Source organism: Capra hircus, chromosome 19, assembly GCF_001704415.2.
Source record: "Capra hircus breed San Clemente chromosome 19, ASM170441v1, whole genome shotgun sequence".
In the NCBI taxonomy this organism is placed as follows: Eukaryota; Metazoa; Chordata; class Mammalia; order Artiodactyla; family Bovidae; genus Capra; species Capra hircus.
Genome location: NC_030826.1, coordinates 9705852 through 9732496, shown reverse-complemented (window position 1 = coordinate 9732496; position 26645 = coordinate 9705852). Strand labels below are relative to the sequence as shown.

Below are 26645 nucleotides of genomic sequence, written 5' to 3'. Positions count from 1 at the left end.
CTGTACCCCAATAGAAAATAAAACATTTAAAAAATTTATAGGACAGGTCTGACTTTTTGATTGTCTAAAATAATTTGGCAAAGGATTAGTCTATGGGCTATTAAACTGAGGAAGTATATTATTATAGGACCTAGAAAGTTGGTGGCAAATGGAGTGAGAAAAATGACACTGGTTTTCAAACAAGAGTCAACAGGAGTTATTTTCCTCTCAGGGTAGGGACAATCTATGTATAGTTGAAGTCTGTATAAAGGGAGATATGAAAAGGTTATTGAAATATAGGAATGTTGAGGTTCTGGAGGATTTGGGGAGGAGACAATAATAGTAGTAGTAGAGTAAGGATCAGAGTAGATGTTTTCATTTTCAGGTGAAAAGGCAGGAATATAAACTCCCAGGTGTTTTCGGTCTTCTCAGTAAAGGAGTTGGGGTAAGATATTCTGCCAAGAATGAGTGGATGGGTACTGGTAGGAATGGAGAAAGTTTGGAATACCTAGTATTGGAGACTTTGCTAAAGAACCATGAAGGAATGAGAAGAATCATTAAGTGGCAGAAATGTGACTTTTGAACTGTCACAGTTGAAATGTCTTTTATGGAATAGTGGTTATTTACATTGAAAATTAATTTGAAAAACTAATATAATTTATAAATACAGTTGCTTGAGTTGGCATGCATTTTGTATAGTGAGGTATGCCTTGAATTGGTACTCATACATACTTTAGCCCCATGACAGTGTATTTAAGAATTTTATGATAAGTGGTTTCAAGTTGTCTCTTCTATAAGAACAAGTCAAATAGTTCCTTCAATACCTTCTGAATAACATTTAGGATTATATCTTAGAAGTACTGTGTAATTATTATGAACTATACATCAAATATTATGTATCTAATGTAACCTTATCTGCTGTTTAATATTGCTATTTTGTGTGTGCTGCTACTGCTGCTAAGTCGCTTCAGTCGTGTCCGACTCTATGTGACCCCATAGACGGCAGCCCACCAGGCTCCCCCGTCCCTGGATTCTCCAGGCAAGAACACTGGAGTGGGATGCCATTTCCTTCTCCAATGCAGGAAACTGAAAAGTGAAAGTGAAGTCGCTCAGTCATGTCCGACTCTTCGCGACCCCATGGACTGCAGCCCACGAGGCTCCTTCGTCCATGGGATTTTCCAGGCAAGAGTACTGCAATGGGGTGCCATTGCCTTCTCCGATTTTGTGTGTGAGAAGGGTTATTTCTGTACCTAGGCTTTAAATTCCTTGAGAATAGTATCTAGGTCTTATACTTCTCTCTTTCTTCCCCTCCTCCCATTCTGTCACATAGTTGTGTAATTTTTTATAGTGTTCTATTAAATGGATGGTAGTATGTGTTGTATACATTTTAATTCTTAAAAGAAGCTTTATTTTTCCTTTCCAGATTTAATATATATTAATTTTTTTCCTAATGTAGAAAAATCCAGTTACACTTTTAAAGGAATTGTCAGCAATAAAGTCTCGATATCAAACTTTGCAAGTTCGCTTTAAACCAATTGCTGTGGAGCAGAAAGAGACTAAGAGCCGCATTTGTGCTACTTTCAGTAAGACTATGACCTTGATACAGGAACTGCAGAAGCAAACAGACCTGGAGGTAATCTTTCTGTTGATTGGCTGCATTTGTAGAATTTTAATTCTGAATTTCTCATTGAAAGATAAATCCCCAGTTACTCTCATTTTGAAATTCAGCAGTGTGAACTATTGATAAAGAATGAGATTTTCTTGATTCCCTGAAGTACAAGATCTCTTATCTCCTTCTATTTTAAAATGAGCATGTGGAATTGACATGGTTAGTGAAGAGGCATGCTTTCTTGGATTATGTAGCAACAGCAGAAGAAAAAACTTGCTAACACTTATTGTATCTACCAGTTCTGCTGGTTCCTATGAGAACTAATGAGACTGAGAAATCTAGAAAGCATCTATACCAGTGACTGTTTTCATTTTCCTTTTCTTCAGTTGGGCTGATTAGCTTGGGTAGGCCTAACCTTCATTCCTGGTCCTTCATTCTCCAGCCTCTTCTCATCTAGTATAAGAATCTTTCTAATTGTGAGCCTCTGTCACTGATGTTTAAACTCTACAGATATGTTAGAGTAGGAAAAAGAATATGAGCTGTTAACCTAGGCACGAAGATCTTGAACAGCCAATTGAAGAGATTGGCAGTGTTTTCATTTACTATTAAGCAAAGTTGGGGGCTTTTGAAAGAAAAGATAGCTTAATGTAGATGAAATCATAGAGTTGAATTTAATTATCTGGACAAAAAACGTCCAGTAGGTTTTAATTTCTGGTGCTTACTCCAGTCAGTTAACTGGTAATAACTGCTTAGAGTGCTGTTTAAGGAGCCATGTCTGGGCATGGCCAAAAAGTTATCTGCTGTGGAGTGTTGATGGGGCAGCATACGTGGTATTTATTTGCCAAGTCTGAACTAAATTATGGCTTAAGATATTTGAATTATGGGCTTTGTAACTCTCAAAGGTTGATTAGATCAAGAATTCTTTGTATTACGAATGGAAGAAAAGAGAACAATGCCTGGTTAAAATCATAAAATGAGATCATAAATGTATCTGTCATGGAGAAATGAATAGTGCAAGAGGGGAGAACAGTGAAAAGGGGCACAGAGGGAATAGAGAGCAGGCATTTACACAGTATGGGTGGTGTTTCGTCACCTGCTAATTAATAAAATGCAAAAAGGAAGTATGTATGTGATAACCTTTTATAAATAAAACCAAGTCACACATTCTTCATTGTATGTGATCAGAACTTGACAATAGAAGTCCATAAATTTGTTCCTAGGAAACAAATCTTGAAGAGAGATTAAGTGTAGTTCTGAATGTACACATCAATATGTATATATAGAAATTCATGAATTAATTGAAGCATGGTAAATTTGGGTGACTGAACAAAGAGAAAAATGATTTTTTGAATACTTACTAAAAATCATCTTCATTGGATACAATAAATAGATGGCATAGTTCTGAGATTAAAAAAAGTGGTACAGAAAAGTAGTAATGATATTGATGTATATTAGTCACTCGGTTGTGTCCAACTCTTTGCAATCCCATGGACAATAGCCTGCCAGGCTCCTCTGTCCATGGAATTCTTCAGGTAAGAACTGGAGTGGGTTCCCATTTCCTTCTCCAGGGGATTTTCCCAACCCAGGAATCAAAACCCCTTCTACACTGCAGGCAGATTCTTTACCTTCTGAGTCAGGGATGTCAAATCATTTGAATATCTGTAAAGGTTTTCATTTAGTTATCTGAAATGAGCAATAATTATATCAAAGGTAGAAAGCTAAGGGAACTTTTTCATTTTGGATCAGATAATGACAAAAAGGAGAAATGGAGACTTCCTGGCAGTCCAGTGGTTAAGACTCTTCACTTCCAATACAGGGGCTGCAGGTTCAGTTCCTGGTTGAGGAGTTAAGATCTCATGTGCCTCTTGGCTTCTCAGCCAAAAAACCAAAACATAAAACAGAAACAATACTGTAACAAATTCAATAAAGTCTTAAAAAAAATGATCCACATTAAACAAAAAAAAGGAGAAATGGCTAAAGGTAAAGGAGGTCATGTTTTAGAATCAATGATAGCCAAGCTGGAAAATGTTGGATATGGTTGGTCTTGGGCCTACTAGTTTAAAAATGAGATAGTATTAATAGTAGAAAGTTCAGAGAAAAGCTTTATGATTGAAATGTGGAAGAAAAGGGAAGGGCATCTATAAAGAGTTATATAACGATAATTATATGGCTCAAATAGGTCTATGAGCCCAGAGTTTAAAGAACATGTAAAGGAATTTCATGTATAAAAGAGGTGTATTAAACATAGGGTCAGAACTGTGAGAATAGTTAAGAAAGCCAAAGGATTTTCAGCTGAGGATTCTGAAAATTTCTAGAGTAACCGAATGGGCTTTTACAATTATTTGGGGAACATGAAGAATAAGAAAGGGATGTTTACTTAGAGCAAATGGTCCATTGTTTATGAACAACAGAATGCAAACAGAAAGTAAAATGGTTCTGTTATTATCTTGCTATGATTTTTATCAAGGTGAGTGGTTTTTCATTTGGAAGGGTAGAAAATATATATTTGAATTGATAATACTAAAAAATAAAAAACTTGAATTGATAATAATAAATAGGGAGATGAGAACAGAAAAGGAGGTGGATGGTAGGGAATACATATTAATTTCCTGATCTTTTTAGTCGCCATTAAGACACTGACATTTAAATATAGTTAGTTGTAAAGGTGACTGTCAAAAGAAGGACCAAATTTGTTCCAAATAGAAAATAGCAAAACACTCCCCCCACCAAACAAAAATATAGCAATAAATAGAAAATTCAAAAGGCATTAAACATAGAATGTATGTTATTCCATCAAAGCTCTGAAACATTTGTATTAAAGAAGAAAAATTTCTGTGTATTTTAGAATAGTTAATTCCTGGAAAAACTCTTTGAAGTCTTATTAAACAGATGGTCTGAAGTCTCTTGAATTTCAGAGATCACAAAGAGAAACATGGAATCATGGAGAACAAAGTCTTGCCAGAATAATATCATTTCCTGTTTTTCAGATAGAAGAGGGAAATTTTGTCACTATTTGAGTTGCAGTAAGTGTTTTTGTTTTATTCATGTGAAGATTTTGGGCAAATGGTTGGCTTGAGGAGCCAAACCAGGTGGGGTCTCCAATACAACATGTAGCTATATATTAATGAATTAAAATTAAAAGTAATTAAATTAATACAGTTCTTCATCAGTGCAGATACAGAATATACCCAGGATCACAGAAAGGGCTACTGGACAGCGTTGTGCTGGAGATTCTGATTCTGTGGGTATGAGGTGTTCCCGATTTGACAATCTCTCTAGAGATGACCTATATAGTTAGGCAGATTTGTAACCATGTGAGTGATTCTTCAAGTCCTACCTCCTGTTACTTCCTCATTAACTCTTTGTTTCAGCTAGCCTATTTGTGGGTGCTCTGTGAAAGCCCCTTCCAACTTCCCTTCAGCTTCTCTTCTCCCGTTTGGTTCTGCTGCTCTTACCCCCTTTTGTGGATTTGGTTCGCTGGTTGTTTTCTCAGCATGTTCTCCCTTTCTGTGTAAGAGATTACTGATTCTCTTGAGATGTGTGCCATTCCTCACAGACGCATGCCTGAGGTAAAAGTGGCACTATCCTTAGCTTCAGGGATGTGCCTGATGGGCAAGGGGAACAGATTTTCCTTTAACTACTATTGGGTCAGGAATGGGTTTGTAACCCAAATGGTATGTGAGGAGGGGGAGTCTGGAAATAGGAAATGAGAGAGTTTCCTCACTGCTGAGAGACCCCTGGGAAGAGAAAGCTTTACTTGTTCTAAACATTGTGTATAGATGTGATACCTGGAGCCACTTTCCTGTGAGCCTGAGAATAAAGGATATCAGAGCTGTTAGATGGAAGAAACCTGAGTCCTTACATTGTTGAGCTGCTTCATAAACCAGCCCTGAAACCTGCCCTTCTTATGTACTTACTGTGCAGTGATAATGCATTTTATTTATCCATTTTCATATGCATCTCTGTTACTTGCAGATAAAAGCATCTTAATTATCCTTCAAAATTTAACCCGTCTCTACTTCTGAAGAAACTTCCAGACTATTTTTTTTTTTCACACTTCTTTTTCAAAATACTTTTTGAATATATTCAGATGTGACTTCTCTGGTTCTGTTACAGTCCTTAAATTGTTTGATTTCTTTGTCTTGTTTCTTCAATTTATTTGTGAGTTCCTTGGAAACTCAAATATCAAAGTAACTTGTATGTATGTAGCTAATATGTATTTTTTCCTTGCCTTTATAAATTTGTCATTATATACCTAGTGTGAACTTGTGGAAACATTTACTGGTGTTACAAAGCAGAAATTAGTATAACAGCCTTTAAAGATTTATTTAACTTGTAAAAAATTTATCTTATTGAAGTATAGTTGATTTACAATGTGTTAATTTTTGCTGTGCAGCAAAGTGATTCAGTTATATGTCTATATATATTCTTTTTTTCATATTCTTTTCCATGATTTACCACAGGATACCAAATATAGTTCCCTGTGCTATATATAGTAGGACCTTGTTCTTTTAAGCTGTTCTGAAATACAGATTCTGTCTTTTCTAGTTGTTACCACTAACTGAAGAAGAGAAAACTGCGGCAGAGCAATTAAGAGCTCACCTGTCAGACTTATGAGGAAGAAATGGACTTGCAAAAAGGAACTCTGATGGGGAAGAAATCAATCCCATAAATTTAGGAAGATGTCTTGTTAACATTGATGACTATTGGTCGGGAGATGACAAAGGAGATTTGGTTTGGGTGACTGGATAGTGATGCCTTCCACAGAAGAGGGGGATACAAGAGAAGGGCAGATATTGTATTAATAAAGTTCAGCCAAAGGGGCAGAATGGAAATAAAGAGATTTTTAAAATATATGCACACATGCTTAGTAATTTCAGGCAAGGAAATCCCAACACCATTTTGTATCTGTTTTTGTATAACTGGGATAACACAGATGTCCTGACTGACCTATTGCAAAAGAATATTACATACTGTCAGTCAGTCAGATGTGAATGAACATGCTTGGGAAATTAAAGGTTAGAAAAATATTTGTACTATATTATACGTATGTAAATAATTTTATTGTTGAAGATTCTGATCGCAGATGTGGTCAACCTTATGGTGAGACTGCTAATATGTGACTTAACAGTCTCCCACAATACCTAACTTAGTAGAAAGCTGGCTTTTCTGTGACAGCTTCACTTTTATTTTTGTCCTTTTCCTTCTGCCTGCCAATGTTGAGCATGAGCTCTGCTTTCTAATGCTGTTTCTGATTGTCCCTGTCACATTTCAGGGACCTGAAATATACCTTTGTTCTCCTCTGGTCTGCATTACTGTACTTGTTCAGTTCATTCATTGAAGAAGGAAATGGCAGTCCACTCCAGTACTATTGCCTGGAAAATCCCATGGACAGAGGAGCCTGGTAGGCTACAGTCCCTGGGGTCACAAAGAGTTGGACACGACTGAGCGACTTCACTCAGTTCATTCTACTGTAAATCTCTATATATGAACCTTCAAGTTGTGAACGTTCGAAGACGTAAGCATGCGTTTTCCCCTCATCACATAAGTTAGCTCTGTTTGAGAAGGCACTGTTAGGTTTGGAGGCACAGGACCCGAATGTAGGATGGAACATGAAGGCTGCAGCAGCCATTCAGAATGTAATCCAGTGCTACTGTGGCATCTATGATGAGAAAAAAAGAGCCGCCACTCAGACATTACTGGATTGTTCTTTCAAGAAGGTAGACAGAATTGAATCCAGCAAGGAACCAGAACCTGTGCCATTAACTGCAGGTATGAAATCACAGCTTGCCCTGTCTCCTGTTGCTGATGCCCCTTCAGCTCTACCATCTCCCACCTCCCCTCCCTCTCTAGTCAGTAACTCTTGCCTGTTCACTCGATGCCAGCCCCTGTTGTCCTGTCCTACTGTGCTTTTCAAGATACTGTACTTTCAGATTAAAAATGTTTTATTTCTTTGTGTTTGTTTCCTATGTATTATTTGTGTGAAAACTATTATAAACCTATTACAGTACAGTACTATATAGCTGACTGTGTTAGCTGGGCACCTAGGCTAACTTTGTTGGACTTAACAAAGAAACTGGACTTAAGGAACACACTCTCAGAATGGAACTTGTTCATATGTAGGGGACTTACTGTACGTGAAAGCTAAGAAACTGAAATGAGAGGATTGTTGCAACTATTGTTTGCCAGTTTTGTGTATATGTGTGTGTGTGTGTGTGTGCACCAATATCCTTATTTTATTTTATTTTTTAAATGGCAAGTATGGTATACGCTAGGAGGTCAAGTTACCAATAAATTATCACTGTTAATATTCTGGGAAATGCTGAAGCTATGCTAAAAAAATTGAGAGGAGAAGCAGATAGCAGGTTTTAAATTCTAGCTGTACAAGCCTGAGCAAATCACTTAACTTGTGTGTGTCAGGATGATTGGAAGTACAATGAGATGGTGAAGTATTAAGGTTTGATATTTGGTAATTCAATAAATATTTCCATATATGTAATAAAAACAAGATATTGAAAGACCAGGAAAAGTAAATCAAATGTTAATTTGCAGGGTACAGAATTATACTTTTATGTAAATAAGAATTTTTTCTGTTATGTTATTAACAAACTTATAATAGCTGACAAACAGGGTTGGAAGAGTAGCTTCAGTTAAAATTGTCTATTCTGAATATTTGGAGAACAGAAACTACCCTAACCTTTAAATTACAAATAAGTCATACTTTAGTAATATATACTACTCTTCTTTGGTACTCAGGCAAGTAATATTGAGGAAGTTCCTGTCATGATATGTCTCTGGGATGCGATGTTGATTGGTGGGATTGAAAAATGGTGGTATCACAAAGAGATCTTAACAAGTTACTGGAGTTAAAGTATTTTGTTTGCAATTAGGGAAAAAAAAACAATGTTTTTCTTCTGACTTCCTTCACAAGTTACCTTAAAATATTGGTTCTTCCCAATATTTTAAGAATATTGGTTATTTTAAGAATTTATTTATTGGGAATTTTAAGAATATTTTATTGGTTCTTAAAATTGTTCTTTCTGCACTTTGTATATTCATTTATTTCCTAGGGTTCATTTATTGCCTCTTTGGGGAATGATTTCCAAGGATAACTTAACTCCACTAGAAGTGAAAGTGTTAGTTGCTCAGTCTTGACTCTTTGCAACCCCATGGACTGTAGTCAGCTAGACTCCTCTGTCCATGGAATTCTCCGGGCAAGAATATTGGAGTGGGTAGCCATTCCCTTCTCCAGGGGATCTTCCTGACCTAAGGATCAAACCTGAGTCTCCTATGTTGCAGGTGGATTCTTTACTGTCTGAGCCACCACGGAGGCCTAGATGCAAACTTCCAATAAAAACCTTGACCTGAATATTCAAACTGAATGTGTCCAGAATACTTAACTGATTTTATTTTGTTACTAGCCACTACTCTGTTAGCTGGAATTAAGGTTTGCATCCATTTCTTTATATTGTTAGTTAATAAAATCTGTACCTTTTGAAATGTTTATTGTATACAACATTCATTTTCCCTTCACTCTTCTACTTAGTTTAGACCATCTGGATGATTGTTTTCTCTTATGTGACTATTCTCTTAGGGCTTCCTTGGTGGCTCAGACAGTAAAGTTTTCGCCTGCAGTGTGTGAGACCTGGGTTCGATCTGTGGGTTGGGAAGACCTGGAGAAAGGCATGGCCACCCACTCCAGTATTCTTGCCTGGAGAATCATCATGGACAGAGGAGCCTGGCGGGCTACAGTCCACGGGATCACAAAGAGTATGACTGAGCAACTGAGAACAGCACACATGTAACTATTAGTCTTTTTATGTCCTAAGTATTAGGTTGTATTTTAAATACAACTTTAAGAAATTAAAAAAATAAAAGTATGCCTATTCTCCCAAACAACTGCAACTTTTTCAGATGTTTCTATAATATATATACAAATCAGAAATCATTTTTAAACAAAAATAGGCTAACAGCTTACATTGTACTGTAGCTGCACTTTTTTTTTCATTTTAAATATATCTTCATGTCACACATGTTGTTCTTTTGAGTAGCTGTATGTATGAATTTACCATAATTTTTTTCACCAGTTCCTCACTGATAGGCATTTAAGCTGGCCCCAGTAAAGAATCCGCTTGCAGTGTAGGAGACACTGGGGACTTGCGTTTCATCCCTGGGTTGGGAAGATCCCCTGGAGGAGGAAATGCAACCCATTCCAGTATTCTTGCCTGGAAAACCCCATAGACAGGAGTCTGACAAACTACAGTCCATGGGGGTCACAAAGAGTCGGATTTGACTGAGCATGCACACTCCAATAGACAAATTAGGAGATGGGGGGAAGGGGAAAAGAGGATGGCAAAGTCTGCCCTTAAGGAATTCTAATAGGGCTGACCACAGGTTTCCCAACCACACAGGGTAGTTGAGCATCCTCCCAACGAAGTTTTCTTCTTGCTTAAGTGCACCAGTATCTGACTTTGCCGACAAGCAATGACCCCTCATTAGTTGTTCAAGTTTTCTAATTTTCCACTATTGCAAACTATTACAATTAATCTTAGACAGTTTGGGGCTCTTGGGCAGATACATCTATTAGTACAAGAACCTATTTTAATATTTATCACAGATTGTAATTTGTCTTTTTTGCTTTCTGCTCTACAGGGTTGCAAAGACCCTTTCTCATTACTCTGAATCCCAAGTAATTTAGTACTGTGTCCTACAAGTTTTTTCCCCCACAGGTGCACATATAGTTTATTAACGATTACATTTTGAAGCCAGCCATTTTGATCCAATATTTAAATAAGCTGTTTAATATTAAAGCATTTTTAAAATTTGAGATAAAAATTAACCATTATTAAAATGTACAATTGAAGGCATTTTAGTATAAAAGATGTGCAACTATCACCTCTATGTAGTTCCAAGGCCATAAATAATTTTTGGTGAAAGGATTTTTCAGGCACAATTATTCCTAAATTATATCTTTGTCCATGGCTCCTGCCATTAAAGAAAAAATTGTTATGCCCATTACTTACAAGAAAGTCCAAATGCCTTGATATTTAACAACTTCCCAAATTATTGCTGATTCTGTTCAGGTGCATTCAGTTAAGTGTAACAATTTGCAAGAAACTGGAAAGGAACATTTTAGTTCAAATGAAGGATTTTATGTATATCCTTTGTCTCGTACCTGCAATTCCTGCAATCTTTCAACATTTTTTTACCTAGGAAACTGTAGAAAGGAGACGCCGATACAAGAACGCTGAACGCAGGTGAAACCCTTGCACTTTACAGTCTTAAGGCGCTAGCTCACCTTAAGCCCCACGCAATGCAGGGCGGCAGTGGTTGCATGGGGGAGTCTGCCGGCTACACAATACAAGGTCCCATTTTCCCACGCCCGACACTGCAATTACCGCTCCGGGCTTCACAATCTGGAGCTTTGCTTCAGTAGTTGGGGCGGAAGTCCTAAAAATCAGAATCTGGGTTTGCTTCTCGAGCAAGAATCACCAGCCTCTACACCACAGTTTTGCAAAATGCGGGCCACAAGCCACCTGCAGCCCAATCAGGAGTAGAAAAACGCTGATTTCGTGGAGCCCTACCCTAGAATCCGAACAAGTAGGGGTGTGGCTCCAGAGTCTGCATTTCCCCCAAGCCCTCCAGGTGGCTCCCGCCTTTGGCGCTCAGGAGTTTGAGACGAGTGGAGCCCCGCCCCTCGCGGGGCGCGGCACAGCGCCGCGCTCTCCTCCGCCTGCGCTAACCCAGACCGAAGGCACGCAACCCGGCGGCCTCGAACGGCCAAATCTCGTGTGCGCTCCCGCACCGCGGGAACTAAGCGCCCGCTTCTGGCCCGCTCCCTCGGCGCAGCGGCCTGCGCGCATGCGTGCGCGCGCGCCGCGCCTTTCCTCACGCCGCGCCTTCCGCTGCCCTGGTTACCGTTAGTGTTTGCGAATTCCCTGCAGCACCTTCTTCGCGGGAGACCAGCGCCGCTGGACTCCGGCAGCGGTTCGATACGCGCGCGCCTGCGTCACGTGGGCCGAGGCTCCCTCGCGGTCGCTGGCGAGCCGCTGAGCCGGGAGGAGAGGAGCTGCGGGCTACCGCTCACCCTCCCACCGCGCCCAGGGGCTGGCGCCCGGATGAAAATGGCGAAGTGGGGGTAGCTGGCGCGGAGCTTGAAGCTATGGGGCGCGCAGGTGTGGCGGCCGTCGGAGCCCCCTGAGGCGGGCGCCTGGCGGTTCTCCGGGGCAGTGTGACCTGGCGACCTCGGGCTGGCGCCTAATCGGTCAGATCACGGGCTCCGCGGGTCTCCGAGGGCCCCACCGAGAGAAGGGGGCAATGGATGAACAGAGTGTGGAGGTGAGGGGGCTTGAGGAGGGTGGTGGCTTAGTCTCCCTCGTCACCCGCTGAGCATTCTGTATTCAGGGCGCCCCGTCCTAGTCCACCCTCTCGTGGGGCACCCCCACCCCACTGCTGCTGCTGTGGAGGGGCTGACCCAGTGCGGGGGACGCGGTGCTCGTCGTTCCGCAGCCCTCGAGGGCGCCGTGTGCTCGGACAGTTCCTGCAGTCAGGTGGTGCGTATTCGGGCGTTTTCAGGATGTCTTGGCACTGGTACTCATCCCCACGGGGTTTTTGCAAACTACAGCCTTTTCAGCGCAAACTGCAAATTCTTTACATGGTCGTGCCCTTGCGACTCGCGACCAGTTCTCACGCGTTTCTGAGCGAATCCGAATCTCCCTCCGAATGGGTAATCATTCCCTTCTCCGCGGTACATTCTGTAGACATCTGCCCTTCCCAGATTGAATGAGGATATACTCTTACTATCCTGTTTGATTGTAGTGTTCTAGAGCAGCCTGTTCTTTTTATCTGAGTCTTGTAAACGATGTTTTCAAATGTTTGGGATACTGACTTTAAGGCTAGGAACATAAAAAAAGATTGCTTATTGGACATTATTATATAATATTAATAGTTGTCAAAATTTGAACCTTCCAATTACTAAAATACTAAATCCTTGATTTTAATGAGGGACAACTATATTAGTTGGGTACTCCACTTGAAACTAGTTCATCCAATGGTCGTTTTGTGTCCCATCTCCCCACCCCCACAGCGTCTTCATCTCACAGATTCTGGTCCTGCAGAGTCATGGTTAGACTCATGAGTAATTTTCTCCTTAATTCCTCTTGTAAAGTATTATAAAGGTTTTGTAACCTCACCTTGGTTTTTAGAAGCGTTTTAATTCCTCTGGAATGGAGTAAAAATAAATGGGAGTACTGTAAAAATAAATTTACAATATGTAATAACCTACATTTAATTATATCTGTTTTCTTGCCAGATACTTCCTAAATTGATTCATCTGAAACTAGCAAACATAATATTGTTCCTTCTATTTATGTAATTTTTTTTTCTTCCCAAAGCCTTCATAGAGCTGCCACCAAAATTCTCGGTACAGGCAGAATTTCAGGCTCAAATAAATTGCTAGTTGGTTTGAACATCATGGCAGAAATTCAGATTTCTGGATTCTGAATTACATAGGTTCCCTCTTGATCAAAGTATGCTGTCATTAATGGATCTTTTTATACTTAAAAAACTTATAAACAATCCACTCCCCTTGGGAAATTTGCAGAAAAAGCTACAAGTTCATAGTTCAAGTTCATAGCTACAAGTTCATAGTTCAAGTTCATAGCTACAAGTTCATTCAGTCATATAGTTTGCCTTTTTTTTGTTACTGTTATATGTCGTAAGGATTTTTTTTTATCATAAACTTCAAAAATATTTCTAGTGGCTATCATACTCTATGTTAACTCCTGTGATTTAATAGTTTGGCCTTTGGGCTATAGCCAGATTCTTGCCATTATTGTTGTTTCAGTGAGAATATTTGTGCAGAAGTCTATGTCTGAATTCCATGTTCTTTACTTATACTAGGATCATTGTGAAGCTTAGAAAAATGGAGGCATTTTTTCCCCTCAGGAGATAGATGTTCTGAGGTACCTGGACCTTGAATATAGTTGAAACTGAGATGTTGTGAATCCAAAATAAATGTAAATGTTGAATGAATTATTGCAGACATGCTTTATAGTCTTGATTTAGTAGCCTAATCTGGTGAGCTTTAACATCTTTTTACTGTTTTCAGAGCATTGCTGAGGTTTTCCGGTGTTTCATTTGCATGGAGAAATTGCGGGATGCGCGCTTGTGTCCCCATTGCTCCAAGCTCTGTTGTTTCAGCTGCATTAGGGTAAGTGACTCTTTTTACATGCATTTAGCATATATAGGGTATATTGTAAAAATTAACCATTTTTTGTATCTTTCAAAATTTGATATTGCATGCCCTTTAAAAAATGTCTTAAATGAATGTTCCTTAATAGGAAGATTGTCAGTGTATATTGTTAAGCTCTGTGGAGATTAATCAAGTGATAACTGCCTTGAAATGTCTGGAAACCAGAGCCCTGTGTAACTGTAGTATATTTACATTATTAAATCATTGCACATTTAACAAGTACTTATGAAGTGCTTACCTGCACTGTATTTGGGGTTGAGGATGCCAAGATAAGTGATGGAAGCGCTTTCCCTGCAGGAGTTTAAATCTAATTAAGAGAATGGACTTTGTGTTTATATTTAGGAATGTGTAGTGTCATAAAGAGGCACTTACAAAGTGCTGTGAGACTCAAGAGGGAGAGTTTATACTTGTTTGATGGGTAAGATAGAGAAAAAGCTAGTAATGGATTCAAAGGCAAAGAATAAAGTCATATAATCTTGTAGTTAAAAGAGACCTTAAAGGTGAATATAATCTGGTGGCTTTAAAAAATTAATGTCAGTGAACCCCACAACAAAATTATGAGAAAGCCTAAGATGTAAAGCAGAAGAACTTATTTTGGTTGTATGTGGCGATTCAGTGCACATCTGCAGGCCATAGCTGAAAACTGCCCTGCGCACGTTAGTCTTAGTAGATAATTTCCTTTATTGAGAAAGTCAAAGTCATCTAACATGCTCTTCATCTCTAACTTTCTCTGTGATTCCTTGTTTCTGTCCGAGGAAGGAATATCCCTTTGTCGAGAGTAATATCTGAAACACTTAGATCATTTGCTTCTAGTCACACAGTCAGTAAATCATAGAGCTGGGTTTGAACCCAGGTAGTCTGGCTCTGGAGCCTGTGATCTTTGGCACTGCACTAATGTGCAGAAGGCCTAGGTTACATACCATGCTGGTTCTCCCACTCATAAACTGAGACACTTGATCTTTGCATTGTTTTCTCAAATAATAGAATGTGGATAACAAGATCTGTCCCACAAGATGGTTGTGGCATTAAATGAGATAAGTAATCTAAAAGGTTTAATTTAGGAACTAAAATATACTCTCCACTTGTACAATTCTATGGTATTCTAAAAATAGCAACTCATACACACATTATGTTTTATAAATGGTGTAGCTGAAGTGAGATAGATTTAAGTGGCCTCTATCACTGTAGTTAATTGATAAAGTGGATCTGGATTCACCTCTTGATGAAGAGTATACAGGGACATTTCTAGCATACAGGGACATTTCAAGTGGCGCAGCGGTAAAGAATCCGCCTGCAATGCAGGAGAAGCAGGAGACAGGGATTTGATCCCTGGGAAGGGAAGATCCCTTGGAGTAGGAAATGGCAACTGTCTCCAGTATTCTTGCCTGCAAATTCCATGAACAGAGGAGCAAAGAGTCAGACACGACTGAGCACAAAAATACAAAGATACAAATACCACTATATAGATGACCTCTGGTTATTATCTTATACTTCACTGATCCTTCATTTCTTCACTTTTTCCTCACAAGAGTGTATTTCTTAAATATTGTATTGGCATTTTCTTTTATGAAGTGTCTGGGAATTTTTCATCTACTTTGAGAAATTTGGTTTACTTTTGCATGGCTTCTAAATCTTCCTTCAACATTGCCTTATAAATGTCATACCTGATTGTCCTAGCATCTTGAGACTTGCTTCAAATCAAATTCTTCCTGTTATTTTCTCAAGTTGACTCTTGAACTTTTTTCTTTGTTTCTTCTTTTCTTCCAGGAGCTCAAACTTGAAACCTCTTGACACCAATGTTTTTAAGTTATTATCGCCTAGTGTCATTTATATTTGTCCTGCCTTTCCATTCTTTTTATTACCATCCTAACGGGGCTTCCCTGGTAGCTCAGACGGTAAAGCGTCTGCCTATAATGCCGGAGACCGGGTTCAGTCTCTGGGTCAGGAAGATCCCCTGGAGAAGGAAATGGCAACCCACTCCAGTATTCTTGCCTGGAAAATCCCATGGAGAGAGGAGCCCTGGTGGGCTACAGTCCGTGGGGTCGCAAAGAATTGGACATGACTGAATGACTTCACTTCACTTAATAGAGAATTGCAAATACTTATTAACTCATGCTTCGATAATTACAATTACCATCTAACTGATCTGTCTTAAGTGTTTAATCTGTAGTCCATTTCATATCCTGCTGTTGTGTTGAAGTTTTCCAGTAATGCCATTCTTTTTTTTTTTCCTCCCAGAAGCCTCAGATTTATTGCCTGAAGGAAAGTTCAAGAACATTAACCTTGTATTCAGACCATCTGGATAATTTGGTTCTAACCTTTTTCTCAGAGTTATCTTGGTTCCCAAGTACACCATCCATTTGTTCATTCATTCAACAGCTATTAATTGTATGCCTGCTTGGAGTTAGGCATTGACTTCTCAAGGAGTTGGCTTGTTTCCTAGTTAGGATATATACAAAAAAGTAAATAGCTATGTTGGATATCCTTCATAGCATAAAGAAAAATGAAATTGGTTAAGGGTTTAGAGTAGGGACTTTGAGAGGACACAGGCAGGTTGGTAGCTACTTCAGGTTCGGTAATCTGGGAATGTCTCTAGGTATATGACATTTGAGCACGGACCAGGATGAAATGGAAGAGTGATGGAAATATCTGAGAAAGAAGGTACCAGGCAGAGAAATCACAAGGGGCAAAGGCCTTGAGAAAGAAATATGTTTAATGTGCTGAGAAATAGCAAAGAAACCAGTGTGGTTGGAGCAAAGTGGACAGAGAGAGAGAGGGAAGGGAAATGAGCCTAGGTAAAGACCTTGGATTTTATTTTAAGTGTGCTGCTATCTATTGAAAGCTTTTGAGTGATTTGAAGGAGTTGATGCTCTGAAGGCTTTCACTCTGGCTACTGTGTGGAAAGTAGACTATTGGCAGGTGGTTGAGTGAAGAGAACAGTCAGGATGGGCTTTATTAATGAAAGGTGAGTGGTGGTTTAGACCAGAATGGGAACACCAGAGGTGGTGGAAAATAGGGCTTTTCTGTTGTTTTGAATGTAGAATCAGTGAGTTTTCATACAGATGGGATGTGAGAATAGTTTTTTATAGCATCTGGATGAATGGTTTTCCATTCTAAAGCAGAAAAAATGGGAGGAACAGATTTGGGTAGGCTACAAAAGTTGTGGGTTTTTTTTTTTAACTTTTCAATTGTTTTAGTAACAGTACAAAAAACATTGTTTTTGCTAGTGAGAGTGATATAACTAAATATAGTTCTGTCTTAAACCAATTTGTGACTGTGGTACTACTGTTCAAAATTTTGGACTAAGTTTAGTTTATTATAATATTTGTACTTTTTAAATCTTAAAAAAACAGATATAATTCACATACCATAAAATTCACCCTTTTAATGTCTAAATAAAGGTTTTCTTTTAGTATGTTAAGTTCAAGGTGGTTACATATTTAATTGGAGATGTTGACAGTTAGAAGTGTGAATCTGAATTTGAGGAATGGATTGAATTATTGGCATATAGTTAATATTTAAAGGCAGGGGACTAGATGAGATCACCAGATTACTTCCAATGGGAAGAGATTTTTAGGTCTGAACTCTGGGTCACTCAATGTTCAAATGTTAGGGGAAGGAGGATTCAGCAGAGTGTATTAAGAAGGAGCCAGAAGTGAGACATCACAGAATTCAGATGAGAAACATGTTTCAAAAAGGAGCGATTTAGCTGTGTCATATGGTTGTAGCCTGGGAATTGACTGTTGGATTTGAGAATAAGTAGGTTTTTCATGACCCTAATAAGTAATTTCAGTGGAACAGTGGGGGAAAATTTGATGTCAGAGTGGGAGGAGAAAGACACAGCAAGTATAAAAACTGTCAGAATCTTACTGTAAAGGGGAGAAATAAGGCAATGAATTGAAGGGGGATGTTGAGAGTCACCTTTTGGGAGAAGGTTTTTAGCTTGCTGGGACTAAACCAGTAGAAATAAATAATGATACAAGAGAGACGAGGATAATTACAGAAGTAAAGTCCTTGAGATGTTGAGAACTCCACACAACTGAGTTGTAATATTATTTATTTGAATGCCTTCCCTTCTTTTCCATCCCATCTCTGTTCTTTTGAACAGAACTTGAACTGTCTCTGACAGTCCAGATACTGGTGTCATTTTAACAAATGAGTGTTCAGGTGCATGAATAAACTTGTCCGAAGTCAGCTGGTAGTCGGTGAAGGACTGAGAGTAAACTTCCTCCCCGGCCAGCACTCTGCCTAGGACTATCTGGGGCCTCCACACATGCACCAGACGGCAGGAACATCGGCTGTGTTTTCATTTATCTCCTTGCACTCAGCTGATTTTTGCTCAATGTCTGTTTCTATTTTGTATTTTCTGCCCCCCACTTTTTTTTTTACTGACATCTTCCTCATCTAATTTTTAAAATTTATTTTTAATCCCCTCTTGATCTTTCAGCATTGGTAGCAATTTGTTTGCCTATAATTATTGACTTTGTTTTGACATACAGTAAACAGCACATATTTAAAATATACAATTTGATAAGTTTTGGCAAATGTTTACATTGAAAAGCCATGCCTGCAATCAAGATAATGAATATGTCTGTAATCCCCCAAAACTTCTTTTTGCCTCTTGGTAATGCCTCCTTTTGCTTGTTTTGTTCTCAAGCAACCAGGAATCTGCTTTCTATCACTTGAGATAAGTTTGCATTTTCTAGAATCTCATACAAATGGTACCTTACAAAATGTACTCTTAAGGGTTTGGCTTTTTTCACTAAGCAAAAATTATTTTGAGATTCATCTGTGGTGTTTTAACAGTACTGTTCCTTTTTATTGCTGTAAAGTGGCATTCCATTGTATGCACAGCCATAGCTTGTTTATCCATTCACCTATTGATGGACATAAGAGTTGCTTCTAGTTTTTGGTGTTTACACAGAAAACTTCTATGAACATTTGTATACAAGTCCTTGAATGGACTTAAGCTTTCTTTTCTCTTGGGTAAATAGAAATGAAATGGCTCAAACATATGGTTGGTGTATGTTTAACAAATTGTCAAACTATTTTCTAAAATAGCTGTATCGTTTTACATTCTTACCAGCAGTGTATGAAAGTTCCAGATCTTCCATGTTAATGCCAACACTTGGTATATTCAGTCTTGAATTTTAGCCATTCTTACAGGTACGTAGTAGTAACTTAACTTTTCCCTTGAGATCAAGAAAAAGACAAGGATGTGCACTTTTATTACTTTGGACCATTATACTCTCCCCAAACCCTTGGTAACCACTATTCCTTCTTCTCTGGAATCCGGCTAGTCTAAGTACCCCATATAAATGGAATCAAAGAATATCTGTTCCTTGCTGTTTATCTCTGAGCTCTCTATTCTGTTTCATTGTCCTTACGTCAGAACCAGACTGTTTTGATTTACTGTAACTTTGTAGTAAACATTGAAATCAGGAAATGTGAGTCCTCTTAACTTTGTGAAAAGTTTTCAGGTTTTCACCATGTAGTATCATATTTGTTGTGGGTTTTTTATGTATTGTTGTTCGGTCGCTCAGTCGTGTCCAACTCTTTGCGACCCCATAGACTGTAGGACGCCAGGCTTCCCTGTCCTTCACTATCTCTCATTATTTGCTCAAACTAATATCCATTGAGTCGATGCCATCCAACCATCTCATCCACTTTTGCCCCCTTTTCTTCCTCCCCTCAATCTGTCCAAGCAGCAGGGCCTTCTCCAGTGAGTTGGCTCTTCGCAGCAGGTGCCAGAGTATTGGAGCTTCAGCTTCAGCATCAGGCCTTCAAATGAATATTCAGGGTTGATTTCCGTAATGATTGACTGCCTTGATCTCCAAGGGCCTCTCAAGAGTCTTCTCCATCACCACAGCTCAAAAGCATCAATTCTTCAGCATTCAGATGAGGCTAGAGAGGTGTGGGTTGAGACTACCTCTGGAGGAGTGCTATGACTTTAGCAGAGCATTGTTTGAGGGAAAGAAACATGACCTAAATTTGGCTTTGCTCAGGGACCAAAGAAATAATGTTCAAGGTTTTTAAGAATGAAATCCTTTTCCATCTATTTTCTTTTTCTTACAGCTTTATTTTCTGTTCTGTGAAGTAGATTTTCCCCCTATTTATCTTCTGTTGTTCTTCAAGGATTCCTTGGGAATTTTATTTGAGTTATTTGACTTTAAAAAACTTAGATTCTTTCATAGAAACAGGAAAGAATAAACAGAAATAGCAGATATTGGGGAGTACATAGCTATTGGATTATATATTTATTTATCTCAGAACCTATTAACCAGGTAAGTAAAACAAAATATTTAACCACGAAGCTATTGTTTTTGGAAATGTATTCAGGAAATCTTAGCATCTTCTTTGTAGATGGTGTAAAACTGCTCCCTATCCAGTAATAACTAAAATGGCTATAGTAATAGAATTTGAGATTTAGTAGAGAGATTATGCTTTTATAAAACCTTTTTATAATTATGAGGAAACCAGGATATGTAGATGTTCAAATTGTTGAACTGTAGAACTCTTAAGACAGAGTTTTGCTGTATTGCTTATTTTATATTTTTCTAATTTTATATCCATAATGCATATACTGTACTACTAGTTTGCTTTTCAAAAAGGAATTTAGTAGTACCTTAAAATTCCTTGGAGATTTTATGATGAGTCAATTAGAAGTAAATCATCATAGTGGCTTGTTTTGGGGTGTGGAAGTGACAGTGTTGTTATTATTTTTGTGGAGATAATATTTTATCATCCCTGTGAGATCCAGACTCCTAGGATCACTTTCTTTTCCTTGAGAGAATAGCTTCTTAATAATTATTTTGGGATGAGTTCTGTCCCTTTGAAAGTTTATTCTTGTCACGATGATAATGAGGAGACAGATTGCCTGCTATTCTGTAAGTATCTCTATAATTAATGCAGACACTAGAGAGGTAAACTCATTAATTTTGGTATGTAAGTACTCAAAATGTACAAATTAATGGTGTTTCTGCAATCAGAATCTAATTCTTTTGCCTCCTTAGCGCTGGCTGACAGAGCAAAGAGCCCAGTGTCCTCACTGCCGGTAAGCATTTCACTGTGATTGTGAATTTGGAAAGTAGTGAGGTGATGGGGTCAGAGTGTGCCCTGATACTCATAAAGTTCTTTCTGCAGTCTGCTACACTTATTCTCTTTTTGAATACAGTTGAAAAGAATATAAGCGGTCTGTCTGTCTGAAGAAGTGCAGACCAATTTATCTGACATAGAATTATATAGAATATATTACATTGTTTACCTTCTTTTGGAAAATCATTGTATAACTTCTAAACTTGCCTTTTGTAACTACAAAAAATAATGAAGTTTCTGTTAAAAGAAATCCATAGCTGAATAAAAAGGTTTCTGATTCTGATACTCCCCAGCTAATCTTTTCATAAATTAACACTTTGAGAAGAAATTGTTAGGTTTGGTTTATTTGTTTGTTCTCTTAGACATCTATCTATGTATACTGATATGTGTACCTAATAATTTTTTCTTAAAACACAAAAATGATATTTTGTTGTTTGCTTCTTTTTTCCATGTAAAATATAGTGGTGCCTTTATTGATGGTATGTACACATATGTCATTTAAAATCAATGTTTGAATAATCACTATAAGATTATATATTTATTTGAGCTTATACTGGAAGAAATTTAGTTTGTTTCCATTTTTGGTTATTTCAGATGATGCCAGATTCCACTGAAGGAAAAGGCTTTTTACCATTTTATGTTACTTATAATAGATATTGAAAGTACCTTTTCATTACATCCTTGCTGACACTGAGTTACTAGTCTTTTTTTCTTTTTTGTTATTCTGCTAAGTGAAAAATGGTATCTTGTTTTTAATCTGCTTTAAAAAAAATAATTGGAACTGAACATTTGTTAATATTTTTAGCCATTTATAATTAATTTTTTCTTAAACTGTCTCTTTATATCTTTTGCCCATTTTTCTTCATGTGTTGTTCTTATTTTTCTTATTAACTTTTAAGAAGATTGGGACTATCAAATAGAACTTTTAATGTGATGGGAATGTTCTCTAGTGTTGCTGTCAAATGTGGTAGTTGAGCATTTATAATAAGTCTAGTATAACTATGTAATGAAATTTTTTAAGATTAATTTGAATTTTAATTTAAAGTCACATATGACTAGTGGCTACTATTTTGGACAGTAAAGCTTTAGGCTAAGGAATTGAGAATTAAATTTGTAATCTAAAATTTTTTTATTCCTTTTTAAAAAAATAAATAGTACATTATTATAAAAATAGGCTGCAAACCATACTTTTTATTATGTCTTTGTTACTGTTTTGATAGTAATTGGTATCAATATGATTGTGAGCTCTACTTTGAGGAAAGTGTTTATTTTTTCTTGATTGATAATTAATTTTTCCAGCTTTCCAGCTGAGATATTAATTGACAAAATTTAAGCTATACAATTCTGAAAGGATTCCTCCCCATTGAGTTAACACATCTGCCACCTCAGTGTTTACCTTTGAAATGTGTTTTAGAAAATGATCTTAAATTCCTGAATGAGAGTATATGTGTGTGTGTGTATATATATATTTTTTTTTCCCTCCAGTGCTCCACTCCAGTTACGAGAACTAGTAAACTGTCGTTGGGCAGAAGAAGTAACACAGCAACTTGATACTCTTCAACTCTGCAGTCTCACCAAACATGAAGAAAATGAAAAGGACAAGTATGTCCTCAGTTTCTTTGTTCCGGTGTTTCATAGGTTGTGCAACATGCCTTTTAAAATGTCATTACTGAAAGATTGCTTTTTGTTTCATAGGTGAACACTAGGTCGGTTTTCTTCTGGTGTGGGGATCTCTGTTTGGAAAGACCCTCTGACAAGCAGGGGCTCCTCTGGGTGCAGCGCACAGGCTTCTCATTGTGTTGGCTTCCCTGCTGTGGAGCAGGGCTCCAGGGTGCGCGGCTCAGTGGTTGCCGCTCATGGGCTCTAGAGCTTGGGTTTAGTAGTTGTGCGCCGGCTTAGGTGCTTCACAGCACGTGCAGTCCCCTCAGATCAGGGGCTAAACCTTTGTCCCCTGCACTGGCAGGTGATTCCTATCCACTGTGCCACTAGGAAAGTCCTTCCTTTTTTTATGATGGCCATGCTAATCAGTGTGAGGTAATATTGTGGTTTTGATTTGCATTTTCCTTATGAGGATGTTGGGCATCTTTACATATCCATTTGGCCATTTGTGTATATTCTTTGGAGAAGTTTCTGTTTTGTATTTTGCCCATATTTTAATTGTTTTTGTTTGTTTGCTTGGCTAGTGCTAAGTCGCTGCAGTCATGTCTGACTCCTTGTGACCCCATGACTATAGCCCATCAGGCTCCTCTGTCCATGGGATTCTCCAGGCAAGAATACTGGAGTGGGTTGCCATGCCTTTCTCCTGCTTGGCTAGGGTATTTGTTTAATTATAGGAATTCTTTATATAATTTGAATATTAACTCCTTACCAGATACAGAATTTGCAGCTATTTTCTTTCCTTCCATAGGTTGCCCTTTTACTCTGTTTCTTGTGTCGTTTGGTATACAGAGGTTCATTTCATGTAGTCTGATTTACACACGAGCCATGGGAGTTCATTCTATATTTCCTGATATAGTCATTTAAAATTGACTGACTTATTTGCCCAAACTTAAGTATTTGTTGTGGTAACTGTGTTCCAATTTTAATTAATTTATAACTGTACTTTTTTCTATGACATATAGGTGTGAAAATCACCACGAAAAACTTAGTGTATTTTGCTGGACTTGTAAGAAGTGTATCTGCCACCAGTGTGCACTTTGGGGAGGAATGGTAAGAGGAGCAAATTCAGCATATTACTTTTAGTTAGAGTCTTGAAAGCACTGACATTGTTGTTTGATTTAGAAAGTAATATCATTTTACTCTGTTTATAGAATGAAAATTAAATGTATCTGCTTTATAGCAGAATGTATTGTATCTTTTGTTATTCCAGAAAATTTTCTTTTGTGGGAGATTTTGATGTTGATGTTCATTCCTTACATAAATATTTTAATTGAAAACCTGTAAAATGTATATTTATTTGCAAATCTTCTGCTGTAGGATCAAGGTCTTTTCCTTAATCTGATACACTGGTCAGTTGATCCAATATCCTGGCTGTGATTTCCAAATCTAGTTTCTTTAAAATGGAACAACAACTTTATAGGCATTTGTGAAATAATATGAATGTAGACATTTAGATCTTATGATTTTTTTTTTTAATCTTCTTTTCTCAAGTACCTTTCTAATTTATTCATTTGTTTTAGAGACTGGGGGTTCAGTGATGAACGCAACAGATATCAAACAGCTAGTTCTACACTCACTTGCTGTTGTGAAAAATATTAGAAATAAGTATACAGTGCTAATGAGAGTGAGTGACCATGGGACCTAACACTGTAAGCCTGAGTTAAGTTCCAAAGGATGAGTAGGAGTTAAGTGGGTGGAGAAGTTGGAGAGGGTGGAGGAAAGAGAATTATTTTTGAACGAGGAGTTTCTTTGGCAAAGGGCTGGTGGGAAGAAGTTTGAGGACATAGAAGAAGGCTAGTACTGACCAAGAGAAGAGTAATAAATCAGGTTGTGTCAGGTGGTTTTAGCCATGATTAAGGATTTTGTTTCTTTAATGAGTGAAGATTTCTAGATAAGTAAACGTTTTGCTAAAGTCCATTATCTAAAATCTTGAAGGATTTTTTCCTGCATGGGCCAAGTGATTTTAAGCAAACTCTGGCCTGTTGTAACAAACAGGCAGAAGATAAAATTCAGTTGAAATTATTTACTAGTTTATAGTATCTGTAGAGTGTTAAGAAAGGAATGTAAATGTAGATGAGATCCATGAAAATGTTCTAAAACTACTCATTAATTTAAATAGCATAGTGGACATACCTTTAAACCTTTGGCGGAAATTTATGAGCAGCATGTTACTAAAGTGAATGAAGAAGTAGCCAAACTTCGTCGACGTCTCATGGAACTGATCAGCTTAGTTCAAGAAGTGGTAAGACTACTACTACTAAAAGATCATTGTTTCTTTTATAGTTTATAATATATGTGCGTATATATTTTTCTTTTCTTTTTATTTTTTTGCCACACCATGTGGCATCTTAGTTCACCAGCCAGGGATCCAGCCTTTGCCCCCTGCACTGAAACAGCATTCTTAAACCACTGGACCACCAGGGAAGTCCCTATGCTAAGATGTATATTTTTTATAATATAGATCAATCATATGTTGAACTCAAGATTTGAAAATTTGATAAGATGTATTTATAGTTTCTCTCACTAACTTCAAACCAGCTGAGGAATTGCATCCAAAATTCCTTGCCTCTTCTGAAGTTGGAGCCAGAGAATTGCCTGTTCTTAAACAAAAATAGGGAATCAGTGAATAAGTTCAGTGAGCCTATTTGTTAGAGTCAATTACTGACTTCTGAATAGAATCAGTATTGACATTTTATAGTCATTAAGTCATTTATTCTTTGGTAGAGTTTCTGCTACCACAGAATGAACTGTTTCTGATCTTCTGAATTAGAACTGCAAAATTGAAAGAGTAATATTTAACACTACTCTTTAGATATTGTCTGGGTCAAGAGCTGTGGTGACTGGCTTACCATTTGTGATAATATTTCTATGGGAAAATATAATAAGCATCAAACATTTAAGTAGAAAATACACTTTTGGAATTTATTTTGTTTAAAGTTACCAGAATGACAGTTATTAGTGAGGTTTGTGGACCATTCCTAACATAAAGATGTTTTTATTTTACTCATGCACGAATCAAGATCGAGATTATCATTTTTGTAACATTCTTTATATAGAAAATAATGTTTTTCAGCTACATGTATGCTGCACAAAGTCATTTTGGACTATAAACAAGTTGGATGTCTTCCATTTGGCTTTTATTTGTCTACGTTTTTTTCTATTGTTTTCTTTTGATGACATTTTAATTTGAGCATTAAAGAAGGTATTTTGTTGGTAGTTTGACATTCTCACTGCTTTGCTTATAATAGTAAATGTAGGAAAGATTACTTTTTATTTTTGGTGGTATGCTATTTAAAAAAGCTATACTATGCAGTCTTTAAAAACCTTATCTTTTTCTTTCTGAGCTTAGTTCTGAAAAAAATTTAAAACTTTGTAAACTAGAGTAGATACGGTTTTTCAAATTTTTCATTTGTTTTAGGGTGATGTGAACTGACCTCAGTGTACTTTTTGTTTTTGAACAGTGATTTCCTATATGGTTAGGTTTTGTGCTTTGTATGTGTTACCTAAAGCAGTTTTTTGTAATTACATATCTTTTCTGTTTAACTGCTAAAATATTATGTACTTTATCATGTTTTAATTGTTTAAAAATTTTTTCTGAGTTTCCTGTTGTATCTGAACAATTAAAAAGTGTTATTGGCTTATAGTTTTTAAAGAGGAAATGACTAAGAATTGCAGTGATTATATTAAAGTCCATTTACTTCTGTTTGAATAATTCAATTAAAAGTTTTTACCTGTTTATTTTCTAGGAAAGAAATGTAGAAGCTGTAAGAAATGCAAAAGATGAGCGTGTTCGGGAAATCAGAAATGCAGTGGAGATGATGATTGCACGGTTAGACACACAGCTGAAGAATAAGCTGATAACACTGATGGGTGAGTTTTCTTGTGTATGTGGGGCTTTGAACCTCCTTGAGATTTGTCTTAGAAGAGCAAAAGTTGATAAGTTATAGGTTGGGGAAAGATCGCTTTAAAAAAGAATTCTTCTATTAATTGTTCCCTTGTGTCAGTTAACATTACACCAAATTGATATGATTTCTGCTAACATCATGAGAT

General features: G+C 37.5%; 2 protein-coding genes across 3 annotated transcripts in view; both read left to right on the top strand.

Annotated features, from left to right (window-relative positions):
- The window catches only part of SKA2 (spindle and kinetochore associated complex subunit 2), a 32394-nt gene extending 23302 nt beyond the window's left edge, over positions 1 to 9092 (top strand). For both annotated transcript variants that reach the window (XM_018064132.1, XM_018064133.1), the window contains 2 exons: positions 1436 to 1612; positions 6137 to 9092. In XM_018064132.1, coding sequence (XP_017919621.1) covers positions 1436 to 1612; positions 6137 to 6205 — 246 coding nt within the window. In that variant the 3' untranslated portion in view covers positions 6206 to 9092. The remainder of the gene's footprint in view (positions 1 to 1435; positions 1613 to 6136) is intronic.
- Positions 11345 to 26645, top strand: part of TRIM37 (tripartite motif containing 37) — a 146045-nt gene continuing 130744 nt past the window's right edge. The window contains exons 1-7 of the mRNA XM_005693108.3: positions 11345 to 11926; positions 13698 to 13799; positions 20855 to 20895; positions 22422 to 22538; positions 23558 to 23645; positions 24715 to 24837; positions 26342 to 26465. Coding sequence (XP_005693165.2) covers positions 11906 to 11926; positions 13698 to 13799; positions 20855 to 20895; positions 22422 to 22538; positions 23558 to 23645; positions 24715 to 24837; positions 26342 to 26465 — 616 coding nt within the window. The 5' untranslated portion in view covers positions 11345 to 11905. The remainder of the gene's footprint in view (positions 11927 to 13697; positions 13800 to 20854; positions 20896 to 22421; positions 22539 to 23557; positions 23646 to 24714; positions 24838 to 26341; positions 26466 to 26645) is intronic.